Consider the following 17,698-nt stretch of genomic DNA (forward strand, 5'->3'; position numbering starts at 1 on the left):
CCTCGTGATGAAAGTGAAAGAGGAGAGTGAAAAAGTTGGCTTAAAGCTCAACATTCAGAAAACGAGGATCATGGCATCTGGTCCAATCACTTCATGGGAAATAGATGGGAAAACAGTGGAAACAGTGTCAGACTTTCTTTTTGAGGGCTCCAAAATCACTGCAGATTGTGACTGCAGCCATGAAATTAAAAGAGGCTTACTCCTTGGAAGGAAAGTTATGACCAACCTAGGTAGCATTTTGAAAAGCAGAGACATTACTTTGCCAACAAAGGTCCATCTAGTCAAGGCTATGTTTTTTCCAGGGGTCATGTTTGGATGTGAGCATTGGACTCTGAAGAAAGCTGAGCATCGAAGAATTGATGCTTTTGAACTGTGGTATTGGAGAAGAGTTTTGAGAGTCCCTTGGACTGCAAGGAGATCCAACCAGTCCATTCTGAAGGAGATCAGCCCTGGGATTTCTTTGGAAGGAATGATGCTAAAACTGAAACTCCAGTAGTTTGGTCAACTCATTGGAAGATTTGACTCATTAGGAAATGCTCTGATGCTAGGAGGGACTGGAGGCAGGAGGAGAAGGGGATGACAGACGATGAGATGGCTGGATGGCATTACTGACTCGAGGGACATGAGTCTGGGTGAACTCTGGGAATTTGTGATAGACAGTAAGGCCTGGCATGCTGCGATTCTTAGGGTTGCATAGAGTTGGACATGACTGAGCAACTGAACTGAACTGAGTTAAATTCAGCCATTCCAGTCCATTTTAGTTCACTGATTCCTAGAATGTCAATGTTCACTCTTGCCATCTCCTGTTTGACCACTTCCAATTTGCCTTGATTCATGGACCTGATTCCAGGTTCCTATGCAATATTGCCCTTTACAGCATTGGACCTTGCTTCTATCACCAGGCACATCCACAATTGGGTATTGTTTTTGCTTTGGCTCCATCCCTTCATTCTTTCTGGAGTTATTTCTCCACTGATATCCAGTAGCATATTTGGCACCTACCAACCTGGGAGTTCCTCTTTCAGTATCCTATCATTTTGCCTTTTCATGCTGTTCATGGGGTTCTCAAGGCGAGAATATTGAAGTGGTTTGCCATTCCCTTCTCCAGTGGACCACATTCTGTCAGACCTCTCCACGATGACCGTCCCAACTTGGGTGGCCCCAGACAGCATGGCTTAGTTTCATTGAGTTAGACAAAGCTGTGTTCCACGTGATCAGATTGACTAGTTTTCTGTGATTATGGTTTTAGTGTGTCTGCCCTCTGATGCCCTCTTTCAACACCTATCGTCTTACTTGAGTTTCTCTTACCTTGGACGTGGGGTATCTCTTCACAGCTGCTCCAGCAAAGCACAGCCGCTGCTCCTTACCTTGGATGAGGGGTATCTCCTCACCGCTTACCCTCCTGACCTTGAACGTGGAGTATCTCCTCTCAGCCCTCCTGTGCCCGAGCAGCTGCTGCTCCTTGGACGTGGGGTTGCTCCTCTCAGCTGCTGCTCCTAACCTCAGATGTGGGGTAGCTCCTCTTGGCCGCTCCTGCACCATCACAGCCTGGCTCTCTCGGCCGCCACTCCTGACCTTGGGCGAGGGGTAGCTCCTCTTGGCCATGCTTCTGTGCGGTCTGTCACAGCCAGCGTGCTTCTGTGCAGTCCATCACAGTGTATACAGTCCTTGGAATTCTCCAGGCTAGAATACTGGAGTGGGTCGCCTTTCCCTTCTCCATGGAATCTTGCCAACCCAGGGGTTGAACCTAGGTTTTCCACATTGCTTTTGTATTTTTACCAGCTGAGCCACAAGGGAAGCCCAGGAATACTGGAGTGGGTAGCCTATCCCTTCTCCAAGGAAATCTTCCTAACCAGGAATTGAACTGGAATCTCCTGCATTCCAGGTGGATTCTTTACCAACTGAGCTATCAGGGAAGCCCCAAAATCAGACTGCTGCTGCTGCTGCTAAGTCACTTCAGTCGTGTCCGACTCTGTGTGACCCCATAGACGGCAGCTCATCAGGTTCCCCCGTCCCTGGGATTCTCCAGGCAAGAACACTGGAATGGGTTGCCATTTCCTTCTCCAATGCATGAAAGTGAAAAGTGAAAGGGAAGTCACTCACTCTTGTCTGACCCTCAGCGACCCCATGGACTGCAGCCTACCAGGCTTCTCTGTCCATGGGATTTTCCAGGCAAGAGTACTGGAGGGGGTTGCCATTGCCTTCTCCAAAATCAACTAGCGGTTACCAAATGGGAAACTTGGTGGTGAGGATAAGCTTATATTACATTAGGGTAAGCATATATACACTACTATATATATTAACAAAATAGATAATTAATAAGGACCTACTGTATAGCACAAGGAACTTGACTCAATATTCTGTAATAACCTACATGGAAAAAGAATCTGAAAAAACATAGGTATATGTTTATGTGTAACTGAGTGACCTTGTTGTACACCTGTAATTAACACATTGTAAATCAAGTATACTCCAATATAAAATAAAAATTAAATAAAAAAGATACAAAATAAAAAGAGCTTTTTGAAATCTCTGTTGACATTCATAAAAACACACCTTTAAAGCATATATAAATATATACATAAAACACATATTTATGTGTACATACACATGCACAGGGCTTCCCTGGTGGATCAGATGGTAAAGAATCCGCCTGCTGTGCAGAAGGCTCAGGTTCGATCCCTTGGTCCAGAAGATTCCTTGAAGAAGGGAATTGCTCCCAATTCCAGTATTCTTTCCTGGAGAATTTCATGGACAGAGGAGCCTGGCAGGCTACAGCCCATGGGGTCACAGAGAGTAGGACACGATTGAGTGACTAATGCATACACACTAACACGGAAAGGTCTCAAAGATTGTTTTCCCTCCAGAACAGTACAGACTAAGTTTGATTATGGAGGCAACTCTGCAGAGCATTAAGAACACGTAACTTAAAGACAAGCTTAGGTGCAGAAGCTGGTCCTTGCCCTGCTCCTGGGTGATCTCAGGCAGGTTATTTAATCTCTCTAAACCTCAGTTTTCTCATTAGAGTAATAACAGTTTCCTCACTGTCTTGTTGTTAGGATTAACGCTAGTAAACTAATGCTCAAAATTCTCCAAGCCAGGCTTCAGCAATACGTGAACCATGAACTCCCCGATGTTCAAGCTGGTTTTAGAAAAGGGAGAGGAACCAGAGGTCAAATTGCCAACATCCGCTGGACCATCGAAAAAGCAAGGGAGTTCCAGAAAAACATCTATTTCTGCTTTATTGACAATGCCAAAGCCTTTGACTGTGTGGATCACAATAAACTGGAAAATTCTGAGAGAGATGGGAATACCAGACCACCTGACCTGCCTCTTGAGAAATCTGTATGCAGGTCAGGAAGCAATAGTTAGAACTGGACATGAAACAACAGACTGGTTCCTAATAGGAAAAGGAGTATGTCAAGGCTGTACATTGTTACTCTGCTTATTTAACTTATATGCAGAGTACATCATGAGAAATGCTGGGCTGGAAGAAGCACAAACTGGAATCAAGATTGCTGGGAGAAATCAATAACCTCAGATAGGCAGATGACACCACCCTTATGGCAGAAAGTGAAGAGGAACTCAAAAACCTCTTGATGAAAGTGAAAGAAGAGAGTGAAAAAGTTGGCTTAAAGCTCAACATTCAGAAAACGAAGATCATGGCATCTAGTCCCATAACTTCATGGGAAATAGATGGGGGAAACAGTGGAAACAGTGTCAGACTTTATTTTGGGGGGCTGCAAAATCACTGCAGATTGTGACTGCAGCCATGAAATTAAAAGACGCTTACTCCTTGGAAGGAAAGTTATGACCAACCTAGATAGTATATTGAAAAGCAGAGACATTACCAAGATAGGTCCATCTAGTCAAGGCTAATGGTTTTTCCAATGGTCATGTATGGATGTGAGAGTTGGACTGTGAAGAGAGCTGAGTGCTGACGAATTGATGCGTTTGAACTGTGGTGTTGGAGAAGACTCTTGCGAGTCCCTTGGACTGCAAGGAGATCCAACCAGTCCATTCTGAAGGAGATCAGCCCTGGGATTTCTTTGGAGGGAATGATGCTGAAGCTGAAACTCCAGAAGTTTGGCCACCTGATGTGAAGAGTTGACTCATTGCAAAGGACTCTGATGCTGGGAGGGATTGGGGGCAGGAGGAGAAGGGGATGACCCAGGATGAGATGGCTGGATGGCATCACTGACTCGATGGACGTGAGTGTTAGTGAACTCCGGGAGTTGGTGATGGACAGGGAGGCCTGGCATGCTGCGATTCATGGGGTCGCAAAGAGTCGGACACGACTGAGTGACTGAACTGAACCGAACTGAACTGTGTCTGCTTCCTAGTAGGCTACTCATTTTACATGTTCTTTAATATCTATAAAAAATTGTATTTTCCTGAACTTTTTAATTTATTACCTTGAATCTGTTTTAAGAATTGTTTTTCAAAAGTATGATATGAAGCTGATTCTAATTAGGGCATTAGTGAGTACTGATCAAGGACATGATGTACTTTTACCCTTATCATTTCAATTTATTATTCTTTTTAGTCAATGATCCAATTATTCCTAGAAGACAAGCAATTGAATAAAAATGAGAAGGGAAAAAGAAATGTGACTAAAGGAGGGAAAATTTTATTTCTTTGATAAATATGATAACAATCTTATGATGTTAGATAGTGTGATTCTGTTTGTACCAAGAAAGTCAGATAGGTAGTTGGGAGTTTGGTTTTACATTTATGTTGGTTTCACATACATTTTAATTCTATAGGGTTGTGTAAAACATGTAGTTTGAAATAATAATTTTCTATTTGGTAAATGTCAAAGAAAGACATGGTGCATGAACAAATGTTTCGATTGTGGAAGGTGATTATAGACAATTCCCTAGATTTATGGAGAACTTGGATTACAACAAGGCTGAGAGTGGCTTTCAGCTACTGGGAAAGCACACTTTATCTTCCTGCTGAGATGAGTTTTAATGCTTGTGGATGCTTCAGATTTGGGAGGCCTGTGTGATGGAGCTTTATTATGAGTCCCTGGCCCAGTGCTACCTTTCAAATTTAGCTTTTTCCTCTTTGTAGCTTAGTATATTATTATTATGATTCTGTTTTATTTCTGTTTTCTAACCTAATACCTTCTGTGGTAGGTATGTCATTACATTCTTAGTGCGTCCAACTCTTTGCGACCCTGTAGACTATAGCTTGCCAGGCTTCTCTGTCCATGGAATTTTCCAAGCAAGAATACTGGAATGTGTTGCCATTTCCTTCTCCAGGGATCTTCCTGACCCAGGGATTTAACCTGCATCTCTTATGCCCGCTGCATTGGCAGGTGTGCTCTTTATCACTAGGGTAGATATCGTCCTCAAAATTTCAAATATGGTAGAGTTCACATGAAGGCTAGGTAAAGTGTATGTTTATGAACTTTCAAGACTGTCCCTTGAAAGACAGAGTACTTTCAAAATAATCACTGTACATTTTTAGAAAGTATGTATTAGGTTGGCCAAAGGATTTATTCAGGTTTTCCATAAGATGCTATGGAAAAACTCAAATAAACTTTGTGACCAAACCAATAATAGAAGTTTACTGTGTTGTAATCTAGGCTCAGGATTTTATCTTCTGTTCCAGGAGTATAATGATTCTGATGGATGAATGAACTGGGAGGTTTTGTTAAAAGCATGTGTTGCTATAGTGATTTACATGTTTCTGAACAAAAACATGTAGGATATGATTGACTCCTTCAATAAGAGACGGCCAAAGAGAAGGTCAGGCCGAGTCTATGTTTCACTAACAAAGGGAAAGGTGGCAGAAAAAATAAATTTCATAGATGATGAATGATTACTACCTGTGAAACTAAACAAAAACTTTAATTTATTTTGATCCTCAAAATGAGTGTGTCAAATATTATTTTCATCCCAATGATTCTAATAATTAGGTCAATTATGTTTCTGTGTATACATGAGTTGGCTGGATGTGAGTGAATGCAACCCTAATGGAATGCTGTTATCACAACCAAGCTGTCCCTCCTGACTCCATCCCCATACTTTTCGTTTTAGCCCATCTTGTTCACCATCACCAGCATTATCCTTTTAGGGCTGCCTACAGCCCTTCCCATTCCAAACCTTTCATGATACCTCCATGAAGTCACAAAAGGTAACCCCTGATATTATCTCCTTCTCTTCTCTCAGCTGTGTCCCCTTTCCCTTGGTATCTTCTACAAATTGCTCAAGTCCCATCATTCACTGCCTGTTCACAGCTGGAAAGGACTCCACCCATTTATGCCTCTGGTCCTACATTTTGTTGCTTGTGTTCCTTAGACACTAGGGCAATTTGGCCACTTACTACAGAATTTTGAATTGTTACTTAACTTCTTTTGGCCTCAGTTGTGTTAACTGTGAAGGAAATAAATTGGATTACAGTCAGATTAAATTGTTTGATCTTGACTATTCAACTCTGCCATTTGCTGACATAAATGATATGTAGATGAATGAGCTTGACTGTTCCATAACTGAGTCACTTTGCTGTACACCTGAAACTAACACAACATTGTAAATCAACTCTCTCTCAATAAAAAATAAAATAACAAACAACCAAACAGGCTATGGACCAGATTTAGCCTGTTAGTCATGAATTCAAACCCAAAGTCTCCTTTCAGTGCTAAGATTTTATAAGAAAATAGAAAGCCATTTCTATTCCCAACATTAAAGGGCTGAGGTTTTCCCTCACAGTGTAGCTTCATTAGATATTACCCTAGTTCATTGTTATTGATGATGATGGATAGTTTTGGTCCTACAGTCTCTCCCAGCACGTTTCTCACGGTGCAGACATCTCAGCACATATTATGTCAGTGTAGTAAATGCAGAGGAATACTTCTCCCAATTTCACAGCAGGTCATTCTGACCAGGGCATGAACTGAGTACAACCTTGTCATCAAGGTTATACTTTCATTATGGAGGAAATGCCATAATCCTTTCTGTAGGTCAAATTAAATGTGATAGTACACTCAGCAATCCTTTTGCTTCCTGAAGTATTACAATAGGGTAGTGTAAGCAATATTCCTGCAACTCAATAAACAGTGTTGTTTGGATGATATTAATATAAGGAGCACACAAAACATACAATCTTCTCTGACACTTTCATACAAAAACTGATCTTTCAGAAGCCTCCATATGCTATTTCAACCAATGATAAAGTTTATAGCTCACTGGCAGAATGCATCAATAAAAGTAGTCAATCTTAGATTCAGTGAACCCTGGCTTGATGTACATTTTGTGTCAGTAGAAAAATGAAGAAGGATGGGGGAGACCATCATTTTATTTTGCTTTCCCATGCGAACTATTCTCATTCATCTCTAATCTAGCATTAATTAGCACTTTGCGATGGCTCTCTGTCCTATTCAAGATGGCCATGCTCCCCAAGCCTGAGTAATTTTTTGAATGAAGTTACTAAGTGTCACCACTAGAACACTCATAAAACAATAAATCCCTGTGTATCTTTGCCTCATGATTACTGCAGTTATCTTTCAAATCTTTGTGTTAAAGAGCCCTAATTATCTGGCTGTAGTCTCACCTTTAAAAGTGTAGTCCTATATCAGAGTAGTTTTATCATTGTTATGACTTGAAACTCATTTGGTGGTTTCTTTTTACTTGTATCCTATCTGGCTTTCATTTCCTTAATAAGAAGGGTTGGAGTTTCATATCAGGCTCTCTTAATGTATCTGTTCCCTGTTTTCCTCCAAAATTTCCGGTTTTAGTTGTCTGTACGGCATCACATTTCTTTACATGTCCACTGTTTAGAAACTTTGCTTTTTATCTGTCTGGATCTGTATTCACTAATATGGAAATGGTCTGCCCAGAAAACATGCATTTGAATTCCTCTTTTCAGTCTATTGGATAAATGCTGGGACCCCAGAAGTGAAAATTATCTGAAGCATTGCAACATTTTGATCTAGATATTTGGATCACAGTGTAATATACTTACCATCAATATAATATTTTTTTTCTTCTTGTCACTCCAAATTCTTAGCTGGATTTAAAGAACTTGATTCTTAAGCAAATATGGTCTTGACTTTGTAGGTTACAAAATAATTGTTCTCATCACAGAATTCCTTACTTTGTGTGTGTGTGTGTGTGTGTGCTCATTTACTTGTATCCACCTCTTTGAAACCCCATGGATTGTAGCCCACCAGCCTCCACCAGGCTCCTCTGTCCATGGGATCTTCCCCAGCAAACATCCTGGAGGGGGTTGCAATTTCCTCCTCTCGGTTCTCACTCTGCAGAAAGTCACTTTCACCATTACTTTAAATCATCAGCTTTCCTTCTTTATTTCAGCGTTTTACGTGTCAGAACCCCTGAACAACCATGAATTTAAAAGTTGATAAGCAGAGCCATTATCAGTAGAGAGAACTCCCAAGAAGAACAAGCAGTTCTGTAATTACAGTCTTGGTGTTGATCAGTAAACCCAGTTGTCAGGAATACATCTTTGTATCATGTGACATGTACACCAAGATTTGCCATATCTGATGTACCCTCCTGCTCATTCAACCTTGAAATCCTGTGCGTAGCCTCAAGTCCTTCTCCCTTTCAGTTGGTATATATTAGCCAGTAAATTCCACCCCTTTTATCTCCAAAATAGCTCTCAAACCTATGCCTTCCTGTTCATTCCCAGTATTTGCTCAAAAAAGTGTCTATTGAGGGTTGCCTCTGTGATAGTCACTTTTTCAGGAGTTGGAGACACAGCTGTTAAAAGAATCAGCATTTGCCTGAGAGGGCTTCCATTCTTACTGGGCATTTCATTATGTCTTGCTTTAATGACAACATTCGTCTTAAGCTGTCGGTCTTCTCCCTCTGGAATCTATTCCTATGCTAACACCAAAGTTGTCCCCGGATCATGTAACATCCCAAATTTGGGTGACTCTTTATCAGCAGCTTTGTAAATACCAAGCATTGTAGCGTAGAGTGCTCTTTATGGGCTGAGCTACTCCCACCGCTGTTCTCCAGTCCCCGGACTAAGTGCTGCTGTAAGAATAGGCTGCAATAGAGTTTTCACCGCTTTCTTGTGACTTTGCATTAAGTGCTTACAATTCTACACTCCATTTCCACCTGAAGAATTTCTGTTCCACTCTGTGAAGGGAGTTGTCTTTGCTCTCACTGTTAATTTCTTCATCTGTAACCTATAGAAAAGTTGTGAAACACTCTTTCAAAAAGGTAGCAATTATAGACTTTAATTTATTCTTATACTTTTTTGATACAATATCATATTAGTTTTGGATATACAGCATAGAGATTCAATATTTTTATACATTAATAAATGACCACCATAATAACTAGTTACAATCTATCACCATACAAAGTTATGACAATATTATTGACTATATTCTCTAAGTTGTATATTACATGTCCATGACATCTATTTTTTACTATTTTTTAATTTTTATTTTTGAACCAATTCAATATAATTAAGATTTATAAAATTTCACACAACAGTAGGATACAAATTCTATTCAAGTTCCCATAGATTGTAAACTAGAAGACACTGGAACATATCCAGGGACATGAACAAGATACAAAAATTCATTTGTTTTTCATTTTCCAACATCACTCCCATTAGATAATCAGCATCTTGAAGGGAGAAGATATATTTTCTTTGTACTAAAGAGTAGTTTGCTGAATAAAGGCAGAAATAAATGGATGAAGTACACAAGATATTCTGTGCTTTCATATTAAAAAATACTTATAGGAATATCAATATTACTTTAAGAAAATTGCATATTCAGTTTTCTCTTATTTACCATGTCGAATATGACCAAAATTGGATAAATGGGTCTCAATGGCAAAATCAAGTGAAACCAAAGGAGAAGAAAAAAAATATTTAAAATCTTGTATTGATACAAAGTACTTTTTTAGTTCCAATGATTTTACTATCTAGACAGAACTTAAAACAGCATTTTAGGAAGTCTAGTATCATTTAGTACAGTTGTCTGAAAAGAATAACATCCTTTTCAAAGGGAATAACCTTAGCAATACAAAATCTTACATCATTCTTTAATGTTTACTTTGCAGAACTTATGGTCTCTCTAAAAAAGACTTAATATTATGCAAAGCATAATGTTTCCAGAACTACCTGAAAGTAAGCATATAAGATAAATCCAGAAGGCAGAGTTTAAGTTATGCATATACATAAATCCACTCTTCTTTAAAGGTTCTTTTCGCATATAGGTCATTACAAAATATTGCATAGAGTTTCCTATGCTATATAATAGGTCCTTATTAGTTATGTATTATTTATAGCAGTGGGTTTCCCAGGTGGCGCTAGTGGCAAACAACTTACCTGCCAAGGCAGGAGACATAAGACACGTGGGTTTGATCCCCTGTAGAAGAGCATGGGAACCCACTCCATTATTCTTTCTGAGAGAATCCCATGGACAGATGGAGCCTGGCAGGCTACAGTCCATAGGGTCACAAAGAGTCGGACACAACTGAAGACTTAGCACGTATGCACACATACATAGTAGTATGTGTATGTCAATCCCAATCTCCCAATTCATCCCTCCCTAAGAAACAATCTTAGGGACTTCCCTGGTGGTTCAGTGGTTAATTAAGGTGGTCCCCTTCCACTGCAGGGGGCATAGGCTTGATGCTTGATTGAGGAACTGGGATCCCACATGCCATGTGGGGTAGCCCCCCAAATTGGAATAATTTATATAAAACATCTTTATTTTAAAAAGGAAAGAATCTCAGCAAAGGACAGTTAAGGTACTGGTCCATTTAAACAAATATTTGTGAATACTTCTCAAAATGAAAAGGTACAAGGGAAGCAAAGAAGAGTGTAAACAGGTTTTGAGCAAATATTAATGTAAAGAAAATCCTCATGTCCTCAAAGACATTTGTTGTCTGATGAGTAGATATTTGTAAAAATATATACACATTTCTAAAATTTTCAACCTGTTTGTACAATGGCAAGCAAAATCCAGTACCACAATGCAGGAAAGTACAAATGTGTGTGTGTGTGTATGTATAGATTCACTATATACTATTCATATATATATATATATGCATTCACTATGATATCAATAATCTGGGGTCTGATTCTTCCCAGTCATGCAGATCCTGGGATATTTAGAAAATAACCCACATGACTACCTTTCTATAACACTTCTTTGCAACTTTATGGGATGTTTGATTACCATCTTAGGAACTGTCCACAGAGGAGAGAGGAAAGAAAAGATAGCTGAAGGTTGTAGTGCAAACATTAGAGTCTCTGATGGATGAAACTTGCTTGTCATTTGACACAGAAGCTGTAACACAGGGAAACTGAACAATAGCTTCTGTGCGGAGGTGTGATATGTTCTTTCTGACTGAATTTTGCATAAAGGTCAATATCCTTTGTTTATAATTTTTTTTCACAAGCATCCAAACTCCTGAAACTATCAGCTTTATCCTACTTATTTTCCTTTTCCTCTCTCACTTTTATTGAAGGATAATGAACTTTCCTGTCTATCTTGAGGATGTTTATAATAATTTGAACACTGACTTTCTCCCTGGGTTAAAAATGATTGGTGCTCAAAATAATGCATCTTAAAATGGTAATAAATAGCAATACTACTTGAAAAGAAATTTAAGGCAACTGCAAAGAGTTGACAGACTTATAAGATAAGAATGCTTGCTATTATATCATTAAAATATTATTTAGATAGTCATAACAGAATATTAGGAACATATGAAAAATATGACAGTTGACCAAAAGTAAAAGTGATAGTTTTTACTTCTTAGATGTCTACAGAATAGTTTATTTACTTTTTTTCAGTGATATAGAATAAGAAAAATTATACAACTACACTTCTTCTTTGTGAGAAAATGCTGTTTCTTAGGGCTGTTAGAATTACGGTTAATCCTAGAACAATGCTGGCATTAAGCATGAGCCCCACATCCTTGGAATCCTGAATGTAAATTTACAATCTGCTCTCAGCACCCATACTTCAGCATCCACAGATTCAACCAACTTCAGACTCTGTGGTATTGTAGAATGTATTTAGTGAAAACAAACTCCATATACGTGGACCTATGCAATTCAAGCCCATATTATTCAAAGGTCCACTGTAGTTAGTCTTTGACTGTTGATAGTGGAATTATTGTGTAGCCATCATTTTGGTATATCTTAACCCCATATGCAGTTGTGGATCTTCATGCTCCAAAACAGTCTCAATATTTCTGAGAGTGCTAGGAATATCTAAAGTGGGCTTATAATACATGCAATACTTACTTCATGGTGTATTTTGCCATTATGTCTTTTCAGTTCCTTCTGGTAACTGCTTTGTCTTCCCATGCACCATCCTCAATGCAGTGGAACCTAGGAAGTTAGAAATCTTTTGCAAAGTGGGAAAGAAACTTATGCATTTCTATCATTACCCTCTATTTTTGAGTATTACTAAAAGTGTTTTATGGCATACACAGCTTTTAGTGAAATAGCTTTTTCAGATTTTAAGAAAAAGTCTGACCTGTTTCTGCCCCAACTCCAAACTTAGCTGAGTTCATTATGGAGCTCTATTTGGACGTATCTGAGTGACAGGGAATGGATTATACTCTCAATGGCTCCTCCTCATTGTTGACAAATGTTTAACTACTGGATTGAGCTCGTTGTGTCTAGATACCTCTTTCTCTAATGGAAGTTCTTTCCTATGAGGCTCTTTAGTGCCTGAAGCATGATGTACCTCAACTTCTCGCCACGTCTGATGGATCTCAGATTTGGGGGTCCTCTCCTGCCTATATTGTTTTGGAGTCAAGTGGCTCCTTAGATTCTTCTGATTTAGTCGTGTATTTTGTATTTGGTATAAATAGCTAAAGTAATTAGTGGACAGACCACCTGAAATAATGTTTCCTTGAGTGGTCCAGAATTTGACCTTCCTGAAATTGACATGATAGCCATCATGAGCAGAAAATGAGCAACTCAACGTTTCAGATATGCTCTACTGGTAGAAGCACACAATGACCCTTGAATATTTGGGGTTGAATCATTTGACTGGTAAAATTTTCAATGTCAGTAGCTTATTTAGAAAAGTTACAAGAATGTAGATGTAATTATAAAGTTGAAAAATGATTTTGAAAACTGAATCAGTTTAAAAAGTGCAAGTGTTAGTCACTAAATTGTGTCCAGCTCTTTTGCAATCCCATGGCCTGTAGCTTGCCAAGCTTCTCTGTCCATGGAATTCTCCAGGCAAGAATACTTGAGTGGGTTGCCATTTGCTTCTCCTGGAGATCCTCCTGACCCAGGGATTGAAGTCAGGTCTCCTTCATTGCAGGCAGATTCTTTACCATCTGAGCCACCAGGGAAGAAGGAGAGATAACCTCTTAGTCATAGGATCAAATGATCCAAATGCATTATTACCTATTCTCATAAATGCCCCCGAGATTCTTAAAATAAACCTGCCATCTTTAAACAATACTTCTATGGTACTGCATCATCATTCTATTTATACCCTATTAAAAACAGCTTACTGGGAAATGGACATATTGATAATATTTGAACAGCAAATTCATATGTTTCCAGAATATTTTTTATACAATGGAAACCACTCATTTGGGGTATTAGGGGCTAATTGATGTGAGCAGGATTATTTTCCCATAATCCACCAAAGCACATGGAAGTGGTGATCAATATGCTTTCTCCACATAAAACTGATGCCATTCATGACACATTGCAGTTGAGGACTAAGTGTTTATAAGAGAAGCAATATAACAATAATTATAATTGAGAAGAACATGAGATTTGGAGTCATGGTTCAACATACCTATTCTGGGATCTTGGACACATCTTGATATTTCATTAGTAAATAGAACATGTTAGTAACATTTATGTCACTGGGTTTAATCAAGAGAAAAAGAAGAGGTATTTTAAGTCTTGATTTTTTTTTTTAATGAATTGTTTTCTGTTACATTGAGAATGTAATCATCCTCATCATTCAGTCTTTAAGTTGTATTCGACTCTTTGCAACCCCATGGACTGTAACAAGCCAGGCTCCTTTCTCCCTTACTATCTCCCACAGTCTGCTCAAATTCATGTACATTGAGTCAGTGAGTAAGCTTCCTTCATAGCTCAGCTGGTAAAGAATCCGCTTGCAATGCAGGAGATCTGGGTTCAATCCTTGGGTTGGGAAGATCCCCTGGAGAAGAGAAAGGCTACCCACTCCAGTATTCTGGCCTGGAAAATTCCACATACTGTAAAGTCCATGGGGTCACAAAAAGTCAGACATGACTGAGCGACTTTCACTTTCCACTGAGTCAGTGATGGTATCTAACCATCTCATACTCTGCCACCCCTTTCTTCTTTCTCCTTCAATCCTTCCCAGCATCAGGGTCTTTTCCAATTTGTCAGCTCTTCACATCAGGTAGCCAAAGTATTGGAGCTTCAGCATCAATCCTTCCAATGAATATTCAAGACTGAATTCCTTTGGGATTGACTTGTTTGATCTCCTTGATGTCCAAGGGACACTTAAGAGTCTTCTCCATCTTCTCCACAATTCAAAAGCATCAGTTCTTCAGTTCTCAGCCTTCTTTACAGTCCAACTCTCACATCTGTACATGACTGCTGGAAAAATTGTAGCTTTGACTATATGGACCTTTGTCAGCAAAGTGATGTCTTTGCTTTTTAATACACTGTCTAGGTTTGCCATAGCTTTCCTTCCAAGGAGCAAACATCTTTTAATTTCATGGCCATAGTCAACATCCACAGTGATTTTGGAGCCCAAGAAAATAAAATCTGTCACTGCTTCCACTTTTCCCCCTTCTATTTGCAATGAAGTGATGGGACAGGTTGCCATGATCTTAGTTTTTTTAATGTTGGGTTTTAAGACAGCTTTTTCACTTTCCTCCTCATCCTCATCAATAGGCTCTTAAGTTCCTCTTCATATTCTGCAAATTTCACCTCTTCATTTACTGAGAATATAGGGTTTGATTTCCATATGTGCATGTATATAGAGAAATCCCATATTAGTCATTTTATGGAATAATATATGCATATGAATATATTTGCAAAAACACACTTTTATAGCAATTATCTTTATTTACTTCATGGTTTTATCAGTATTCTTGGAGAGTTTTAGTAGTTTTGGAAGATGAGATCTAAAGAGGGGAGATATATTTAAATACTTTAAATCCTTGCATCCCAGCTGCCCTAAGGCTTATTTCCTTTGATCAATTAGTTTGATTTCAAGCCATTTGGACTAGATAAGTGTACTCTTAAAAAGTCAATGATGCTTTGGTTAAAAAGAAAGGGTACGTTCACCTTTCTGTAGGCAATGATGATAGTTCCATAATGAAACATGGTGGGACAAAGGAAAATAGAAAAGATATAATTCCCACAATAATTTGTGCTTTATCAAGATGCAATTCAAGCATTTTTAACCATGCCAATAATTTTTATTATTATTTCCAGATGGGGCACACTAAGAGGAGCACATGGGCAGAAAGAAAAATTTTGGGTATGTAACACTTTGCAATTGAATTCCTACTGTGAAGTGAGTATTTTAGAATCATCTGTGCCTCTACTCCCTGTTTTGTATTATTTAGTCATATCCTAAATCACTATACTATTGATTGTAATATTGGTATTTTCTCCAGGACAAAATCCATTATAATCATTTATGTTATAGTAAAGTTTTCAACTTTCAATATTTCAAATTGTAACAGTGAATCAGTATTTTTTTCAAAATGAAATCAACAGAAAAACTTGTCTGTTATCATCTATATAAACTTAAAAACTTGATCAGTGTTCTCTCATATATGTCAATCAACTTTGTATTGTTACATTATTTTTGTTATGGATGATGCTTTGTAATGTTAGTATTGAATATACATATAGAGTTTTATTTTTGTTTCCACCAATTTATAACACATATGTTTCTATGTGTTATAGAAACAACAATCATTAGCCTAAAATTATAGAAAGTTATATGTAAGAAAAAGTTTGAAGAAGATTGGAATTATTACCTGATTGACTACAATAAACTTTGATGAATTATCCTAGGTCCTTATAGCATATACCCTTTGTGTGTATGTGTGCCAAGTTGCTTCAGTCATGTCAGACTCTTTGTGACCCTATGGACTGTAGCCCACCAGGCTCCTTGGTCCATGGGATTCTCCAGGCAAGATTACTGGAGTGGGTTCCTCTGCCCTCCTCCAAAGGATCTTTCTGACCTAGGGATGGAATCTGTGTCTCCTGCAGTTCCTGCATTGTGCGTGGATTCTTCACTGCTGAGCCACTAGGGAAACTCCATATACCCTTTATTCTGTCAGAAATAAAGTTTCAGTTTAGCTCAGTTCAGTTGCTCAGTCGTGTCCGACTCTCTGCGACCCCATGAATTGCAGCATGCCAGGCCTCCCTGTCCATCACCAACTCCTGGAGTTCACTCAGATTCATGTTCATCGAGTCAGTGATGCCATCCAGCCATCTCATCCTCTGTCGTCCCCTTCTCCTCCTGCCCCCAATCCCCCCTAGCATCAAAGTCTTTTCCAATGAGTCAACTCTTCGCATGAGGTGGCCAAAGTACTGGAGTTTCAGCTTTAGCATCATTCCTTCCAAAGAAATCCCAGGGCTGATCTCCTTCAGAATGGACTGGTTGGATCTCCTTGCAGTCCAAGGGACTCTCAAGAGTCTTCTCCAACACCACACTTCAAAAGCATCAATTCTTTGGTGCTCAGCTTTCTTGTTTAGGTGATGCTATTTTTCATCAGTTCAGTTCAGTTCAGTCACACAGTTGTGTCTGACATTTTGCGACCCCATGGACTACAGCATGGCAGGCCTCCCTGTCCATCACCAACTCCCAGAGCTTACGCAAACCCATGTCCATTGAGTTGGTGATGCCATCCAACCATCTCATCCTCTGTTGTCCCCTTCTCCTCTTGCCTTCACTCATTCCCAGCATCAGGATCTTTTCCAATGAGTCTGTTCTTTGCATTAGGTGGCCAAAGTATTGGAGTTTCAGCTTTAACATCAGTCCTTCCAATGAATATTCAGGACTGATTTCATTTGGGGTGGACTGGTTGCATCTCCTTGCAGTCCAAGGGACTCTCAAGAGTCTTCTCCAACACCACAGTTCAAAAGCATCAATTCTTTGATGCTCAGCTTTCTTTATAGTCCAACTCTCACATCCATACATGACCACTGTATGCTGCTGCTGCTACTATTGCTGCTGCTAAGTCTCAGTCGTGTCCAGCTCTATGCAACCCCATAGACGGCAGCCCACTAGGCTCCCCTGTCCCTGGTATTCTCCAGGCAAGAACACAGGAGTGGGTTGCCATTTCCTTCTCCAGTGCATGAAAGTGAAAAGTGAAAGTGAAATAGCTCACTTGTGTCCAACTCCCAGTGACCCCATGGTTGCAGCCTACCAGGCTCTTCTGTCCATGGGATTTTCCAGGCAAGAGTAGTGGAATATGTCTATTTATCATAGAATTTTAATTTGAATGTATGCATTAGAAGGAATATTATAACTTACAAATTACTAAATATTAGGGCTCATGCTCACTCGAGTGACTCTTGTTAATTAGATTTTTCCAAAAGGCACTCACAAAAAATTTATTACCAAAGTGTGTGGTCACCACCTGTATTTGTCTTGTTGATATACAGAGGTGTTATGCCATTGAGTATGGGCTTCCCAGGTGGCTCAGTGGTAAAGAATCTGCCTGCAATGTAGGAGACATGGATTGGATCGTTG

The 17,698-nt window shown here is 39.2% G+C and overlaps 1 protein-coding gene across 1 annotated transcript in view; it reads left to right on the forward strand.

The window, feature by feature from the left end:
• TINAG (tubulointerstitial nephritis antigen) overlaps positions 1-17,698 on the forward strand; it is a 109,689-nt gene that overhangs the window by 73,260 nt on the left and 18,731 nt on the right. The window contains exon 10 of the mRNA XM_052649082.1: positions 15,421-15,466. Coding sequence (XP_052505042.1) covers positions 15,421-15,466 — 46 coding nt within the window. The remainder of the gene's footprint in view (positions 1-15,420; positions 15,467-17,698) is intronic.

This window comes from Budorcas taxicolor, chromosome 11 (assembly GCF_023091745.1).
Source record: "Budorcas taxicolor isolate Tak-1 chromosome 11, Takin1.1, whole genome shotgun sequence".
NCBI lineage: Eukaryota > Metazoa > Chordata > Mammalia > Artiodactyla > Bovidae > Budorcas > Budorcas taxicolor.